The sequence below is a fragment of the Haliotis cracherodii genome, unplaced genomic scaffold, assembly GCF_022045235.1.
Source record: "Haliotis cracherodii isolate W230 unplaced genomic scaffold, xgHalCrac1.p SCAF_15, whole genome shotgun sequence".
In the NCBI taxonomy this organism is placed as follows: Eukaryota; Metazoa; Mollusca; class Gastropoda; order Lepetellida; family Haliotidae; genus Haliotis; species Haliotis cracherodii.
This window is the reverse complement of record NW_027266270.1, coordinates 31,647,014-31,654,845: the sequence shown is the minus strand read 5'-3', so window position 1 is coordinate 31,654,845 and position 7,832 is coordinate 31,647,014. Positions and strand designations below refer to the sequence as shown.

Sequence of the window (7,832 nt, the reverse complement as noted above, 5' to 3'; positions counted from 1 at the left end):
AAAGCTACTTCTGATCAATCCGAGTGTTATATATTCAAACCTGTCGCTTGTCGGCATTCAGGTCAGTTAGTTAAAATCCAACAAAATCTGAATTACAATATTATATGGGTTCACGGCTTAGGTTGTCCGTCCTTTATAAGTGTACTGCCCCAGCTGATATGCCATGGGAAGCGCAAGATTGTTATTGACCAATGAACATCAGAGGTTAAAGGTTACCCTACGACCTTGAACCCGTTTCACGTATTCGCATTACGGAAAGATCTTGCAAGACAGTGCACGAAAAACCGGCGTCCAACATGGGTAAAATAAGCGGTAAGTACACTTAAACATTTAGATTTTGTTGCGTTTTCAGATTAATATGTACTTAGAGATGCCGTATACCCAATTTTGTCGTCTTTTTAGGTGGTGCGGTCGTCGAAATGATGGGTGACGAAATGACAAGGTAAGCTCAGTATAGTGAACGCGGTCAATCATTACCTGTCAAATTCGTCATAGTGTTTTGTGTTCATGATAGTGCGTCGGTGTAGTAAAGTTAGTATCCACTGATATGCGTAGCAACAGATCTAGTAAAAAATGCTTGTAGAAATTGGTAGCCTAGTTGGATCGCAATGCCTCTTATATGAGACTACTAATAGGCCTACTGGTAAATTTCACCTATTTTCTGCAGCTACGAATTCCAGTGATCAAATCAGTATAGTTTTCCAATTATTGCTAATTATTTCAACCCTAGGCCAGAGACTCTCCAGACAACGGAGAAGACATACTGTTGAGCTGCCAATAGTGAAAGTAGCCATTTAGGGCCAACTACTCCCTACAAGTTTCTTGGTTTATTTTACACTGCACTCAGTAATATTCCAGCCATATGACGGCGGTCTGTCTGTCAATCGGGATACGATGACATGCATCAACCAATAGGGCTCCGACGAATCCAAATTTACAACCGGGGTACACACACCCCTATAACCCGACCCTGCCCAGGTACCTGCTGTGTGTGTCAAGTGATAGGTACAAAATGTCCGATTTGGAATAGTTTGACACTAGCCCTGGCTGAATGTATCTAGATACAAGTATAAGACGATGTGGTCATGCATACACTGAAGTTGGCCGAAGTTTTAGCTTTGTTCAAACATGTATAAGTCAGAAGGAACATGTTCATAGTCATAAAGAATTGTGAACATTAGAGACTTAAAATTGTCATGTAACCATGTAGTTATACAGTGAAACAATATATCACGTGACTAACCAGGGGTCCGGGTAGTCCTGTGGGTACCCGGGTCCTACTCAGTACCCACCTGACCCGAGTACCCGAGTTACCCATCCCAGCTCTATCAACCAAGTCAGCAAGCCTGAAAATCTCATTATGTTAGTCGTCTCATAAGTCAATCATGGATTGCTGAAGGCTTTTTCTAACCCAGATTTTCACAGGTGATAGGTTTGCTCTGGATGACCATATTTCTGGTAATATATATTTGTCTTATATTCAGTCGTATTGTAACTTATTAATCATGCAAGACCAATTTGTGTTGTTTCATGGACAAAGATAGACATGATATTTGAGATGCTTAACCGTAGGTACAATTAATCCTTCTTTAGAGAGATATTGGGCCTACCTTTAGAAAAAATTGTAGTATTTTGTTGCAAGTCACATTGGTGAAACAATGCCCAGTGACGTCAGGTGTCATGGAGTGTGCATAAGCTCCTCCTAGTGATCTATCATCTCTACACGCAATATCATTGAATAAGCCCAGCAGCAATGTTTTGAATTCTTGTTAACTAAATATAGCCTGCAGCGGCACATTTTATAGCAAGCGTTAGTTTATGAAAGCACTTTTATTTTCAAAATACTTTTTATTTCGTTTTTTTTTATAATTCAAGTGGCCAAAAAGATAATAAATGGGAACTAATATACATAAATTATTTTTACGATTCATTAATTTTCATTATTATGCACAGGAAAGCAGTTTATTAGGTATATTACATTGGCACTGAACACCTCCAAATGTTGCTGGTGTTAGGGCAGGTTATCCCAAACAGTATCTTTAGCCCTTGGATCCCCTTTACGGTCTATCAACCAACCATAGCTTTAGGATCATTTGGGCTAGGGACCCATTTAGTGGCTATTATAGATTCTAAAGCGGCTCCTAATATTCTTCACACAAAAACATCTACATTTATTCAGTACTGACTCAGTACTCACCCTTGTGTTGTCATTAGCTATGCTTATGCCTCTCTCATTCCTTACTATTATCCACATTATCCTTAGAGTTCCCTACCACAATTTTCTGTCACAAAAATCACTTGATGAATTATTAAATACCATCTCATTCATGCGTACCGTCATGTTTGACTATGTATAACTGAAATACTGTTCAAAGCAGCATTAAACAAAAATTCAACCATGAATTTGGAAAATAATCAATTTTGATTGGTCAGTCAGAGGTATCAGACCACACTAAACCTCCTCTGATTAAAACAGATGGGTTGACAGCCCCTTTCCTGTATAAGGATATGCATCTGCACTTTGTGCTTACCCATCAACATGGCGGAGCTCACGAATTGTGAATCAATGAGAACTGTGATATAGGGCCGTTCTGATGATGTCTCTCTTGATCCTGCAAATGAATGGAGTGACGAAGAATTTGACTTGATACTATCCAATCTTGACAATTCTTGTAATGGTAATAACACAAACATCTCCAGAAATGTCTTTCGAAAAAATTCAGCCGAACAAACACTTAAACAACATTTGTCGTCTGCTTGGCTTAGCCGGGAGCTCTCCATCGAGTGCACTAGGACTGTAGGGTGGATGGGTATAGTCAAACTCTGTTTGAAGTTCTCAGTGAAATTTCTCCATGAGATAGCATGTGAAATTTAAACATAAGATGTTGTAATTTGAATAAATAGAAACATTGTTATAAATGTTTGTTTTCGGTTATTTTATGTTGCCATTATATGGAGCCTTCCATCCCTATGAGAAAGTGATCTCATATTTTGATATATTGAGTGTCCTGCTCACTCAACCAAACATCACCCCTGACTGGTCACATTAACTGGGCACATTACTGGTCATGGTAGAATGGCGATAAACCTACTGCGTTTTCAATAAAGAGCTAGACTATGCGTTTTTCAAATTTAATTTAGCACGGTTAAATCTACAGGTAACCAAATTCTACATTGAAAACACAGTAGGTTTATCTCCTAACTCACTCCATTCTCTGCAGGGGGCACGGGTGGCCAAGTCGTCTAAGGCGCCGCGATTCGCTGTGCAGAGTTGCATCCCTTGGGCACGCCAGAAACCTATGATTGTGGGTTCGAATCCGAGTTCAACCCGATTATGTTTCTAGGTTTGTCAGCACCATACCCACGCCTGTGGGTTTCACTGAAGTGGTAAACGTCTGAGACCTGCATCACCTCAGGCTTTCCTCCCACATTAACATGATTAAGCTGACACGCTGCGATATAACTGGAATACTGTTAAAAGTGGCGTTAAACCCAACTCACTCACTCACCCATTCTCTGTAATACATAGAATACCATAATGTTTACTAAACTCAGGCATTACACCTAGTTACAAATATCAGGAATTTAAAAGGAATTAACACTAAGCAGTCCATGTTTTTAGCCACAAGGCCTAGTTCAACCAGTCTAGTAAATCTGTTTGGTCTAGTCTTGTAAGCGAAACTAATAATAGTCTACTGAATCTACTGAAAATGATCCTTAGAGCCAAATTTGGGCTTGTAGATTGAAAAGAATTTGTCAAAGACTGAATAAGGGCAGATCCTCTAATATATTCCTGATCAAATTAAATTAAGTTCAATAAGGGCATGGACTCTAAATAGATGGAATACTCGTTTAATCAGAGGCATGTTAGCATGGTTTGAGATGAAGTATTTAGAATTCACTGGAGGAATTCAGTACAAAGTGTCAAATTAACTCTGAAATTTGTTTCAAAATCATTTCTGATTTTCAGTAACACTGTTTCTACCACTGCCCTCAAGGGGGCACGGGTGGCCCAGTCATCTAAGACACCGCAATTCGCTGTGCAGAGTTGCATCCCTTGGGCAAGCCAGAAACCTGATTGAGGGTTTGAATCCCGGTTCGCCCCGATTATGTTTCTAGGTTTGTCAGCACCATACCCGTGCCCGTGGGTTTCACCGAAGTGGTAAATGTCTGAGACCTGCATCACTTCAGGCTTTCTTCCCACATTAAGGTGACATGCCGTGATATAACTAGAATACTTAAACCCAATTCACTCACTCACTCACTCACTAATAGTGCCCTCTTGTCATTACAATTGTAACAGTTATTGATGATGAACTGACTGTCAAAGTATGAAGTGTATACAAGCTCAGCTGGTTTGATGGGCCATATCCTGGCAGCGGCAAGAAAACAGCTTTCTAGCCCAATGATGTGTGGTGACTATTTACTGTCATTAATCAATGAGACATATGTTACCTGGCAGTATTAATGTTAATATAATATGAGTCTGGTGGATTTCAAATAACTTTTCACTATTACCGTATTCAATGTAATAAGCGCCCCGATTGATCAGTGTACACAAGACTTATTTATTGGTGTATAATCGAACTTGTTTGTTATATGCACCCTTAATTATAGGCTATTAAATTCTCGAAAATATATCTATTGTGTATAATACGCACAGGTTCTTCTTTTATATCATTTCAGGCTGTCAGCATAAACCACAAAATTTACAATCTTGAAACTTTAAACTCTGTATTTTATCTCACCCAAATTGTATTCTAATAAGAGCCCCCTATTTCTTTTTTTGAGAGCACCCTGTGCGCTTATTACGTCAAATACGGTATACACCTGAAATATTGTTCTATAAGGTGATGTTAAACCAACTTTCCACTCATTTTCAGCAAATATAATTTCATTGAAAATGAAGCAACAGATTATAATTTAATTTACAAATTTTATTTGCAGTCTGTGCCCAAGCTTGTAACACCGCTGGACTAGACTGACTTTTAGTCCCAGAAATAAAGTTTTCTTATTCAAATATATATATATATCTAAAAAATAACAAATAGGAGCCCAGAACAATCCTATATTTCAGGAGGCAATCTAGGCTTGCCAAATCATTCAGACTCCTTCAGAGTTCGACTCCTTTTTTAATTTTTACTGTAGGGTCTGGGTGGCAAGACTACAGCTAGCCTGAACTTGGCTCTGAGCACCTTTGTCAGTAGAATTTATTTTTCTTTGCTGGGTGCTACCCTGAAACAGAATTGACTAGACAGTGGACCGTGAAGATCCAGGGTAGAATAGGTCTTCAGCAACCTATGCTTGCCGTAAAAGGCAACTACGCTTGTCGTAAAAGGCGACTTACGGGATCGGGTGATCAGGCTCGCTGACTTGGTTGATGCATGTCATCGAACCCAATTGCTTGGATGAATGCTCAATATATCAATCACTGGATTGTCTGGTCCAGACCTGATTATTTACAGAACGCTGTCGTATAGCTGGAATATTGCTGAGTGCGGTGTTAATCAACAAACCAAACCAAAAAGACTAGACAGTGGCTTCAAATTAGTGGCTAAAGCTGCAGATTGCATATGCCAGCAATTGCTCTCAGCAGTGGATGAGGCCATGTTTGCAGAATCCCTATAAAAAACAAACTAGAAGAACACTTTCTTTATACTATAATGTTCACAGGGACTGTAAATCTTCAATGCGATGTCCCCCCTCAATGCTTATCGTGTTGAATACAGTATTAAATATGGTTAATTCAAATGCAAAACTTGAAACTTGATATATGTGACAGTATATATATAACCAATGTCAACATTTACAAAGAAGACAAATGGAAGTTGCAAACCTAACCATGCAGAAACAGTGGTGGTTTAGCAGCAAGCTTTATCAGTATGTTGTATGGTGAATTATAGACAGGAGCGGACACCTGTTGTATTCTGCTGGGTCATCCAAGGGTTGTAGACTTTGAACCCAGAACGTGTTGACATTGCCAGAATTGTCATGTTGCTGAACTGCACCTAGTATCTTATCAATCTCCACATTACTCTTTGTACCTATGTCCTTGTCTGGAGTCTGCCTAATAGTGAAATCATCAGGTGATAAAAGAGACAGGTCGTGGTTTTGGTTTGAGTGTCACTTGTCATTCGAAGAGCTCAAGCCCACATGTTGTGGAGGCAGAGTTGAAGTTTACCCAGTAAACATGATCAACCTTTGGACTTTTTCTTAACCATGTTTCTTGTGTAGGGATGCAGACTTGTCTATGCAGGGCCAAGTTGACCTGTAGTGGAAAATTGGTGGACAGTTGTACCTTTAGGGGAAAATTCAGAGGACAGTTTTCATTGATAGGGAATGAATAAATTAAGACCATTATAATTAGATAAGATATTTATCAGTTATTGGTTGGGTTCCGTTGTGAGCACTAACATCTTTACTAGGAATACTTAGTAAGTTAGTTTAGTACTAGTTTCTAATCTTAACAGCGTTCGCATGTCACGCCGAAGACCCGGGTTCGATTCCCGACATGGGTACAATGTGTGAAGCCCATTTCTAGTGTCCCCCCATCGTGATATTGCTGGAATATTGCTAAAAGCGGCGTAAAACCAAACTCACCTACTCACTCAATTCTAATCTTTACAAGGTCTAGTCAGATGGGCCATATCCTGGCAGTGGCAAGAAAACAGCTTTCTAGCCCTATGACGTGTGTGCCTATTTACTGTGATTAATCAAAGAGACATATGTTACCTTGCAGTATTAATGTTAATATAATATGAGTCTGGTGGATTTCAAATAACTTTTCACCATTACCGTATTCGACGTAATAAGTGCCCCCGCTCTAATAAGCGCCCACAGCGATATTTGCTAATATATTGGCTAGTGAACAGTCCCAATATGAGTCTGAACACCTCTCTCGTCCTCCCACCCTAACCCTACCCACCCACCTACCTACCCACCTACCTACCTACCCACCTACCTACCCACCCACCTACCTACCCACCTACCTACCTACCTACCTACCTACCTACCTACCTGTACCTACCTACTCAATATACCTACTCTATATACCTACTCCAGGGTTAGAAACTAACAGTTTTCGTCAACTAGTCCTTAAAATCATAACATATAGCAAAACCCTTAAAAAGGGCAAATTTCTACTCGTCCTTATGATACCTTTACCATTGGGCATTTTGGCAAGGACTATAGGACTAGTGCTAATTTCTAACGCTGTACTCTATACCTATAGATAGAAATGTGGTATTTACTGATCAAGGTCGGGGGGGGGGGGGGGGAGACTTTGGTGTGAGGAGTTGAGAATAGTGAAAATACTTGTCACTTGGACATGTTGTGTTACCTGTCACTTGGACGTGTTTTATTACTTGTCAATTGACATGTTTTATTACATGTCCCTTGGACATGTTTAAATTGTTAATAAGACATGTTTTATTACTTTTCACTTGGACATGTTTTATTACCTGTTATTTGGACATGTTTTATTACTTGTCACTTGGACGTGTTTTATTACTAGCTAATGACAACATATATCCAGGGTTTTAACAGGTCGCAATGTTTCATCCTGTGATACACATACAAATTACGAATTGACACAAATAATGTCAACTAGGTGTCCCATTAGATGCAAGAGACTATGGATGTTCGAATGATTGAAGCCAATTAAATTGAAACATGTACGTAAGATTTATGTTATATTTCTGGTCTCACAAGCAATATAATCAATCTTCAGACAGTCCATATCACGTTTCCTTCACTCCCTCAGTTTTGATTCAAACGAGGAAACCTCTCAGAGATTTATCTGGACCTGCTCAGAGGCCGATATTCGGCCCCAA

At 39.5% G+C, this 7,832-nt stretch overlaps 1 protein-coding gene across 1 annotated transcript in view; it reads left to right on the top strand.

Moving 5' to 3' along the window:
* Positions 1–223: 223 nt before the first annotated feature.
* The window catches only part of LOC139462517 (isocitrate dehydrogenase [NADP] cytoplasmic-like), a 29,397-nt gene continuing 21,788 nt past the window's right edge, over positions 224–7,832 (top strand). Inside the window, exons 1-2 of the mRNA XM_071244291.1 lie at positions 224–312; positions 403–442. Of these exons, the coding sequence (XP_071100392.1) occupies positions 297–312; positions 403–442 (56 nt within the window). The 5' untranslated portion in view covers positions 224–296. The remainder of the gene's footprint in view (positions 313–402; positions 443–7,832) is intronic.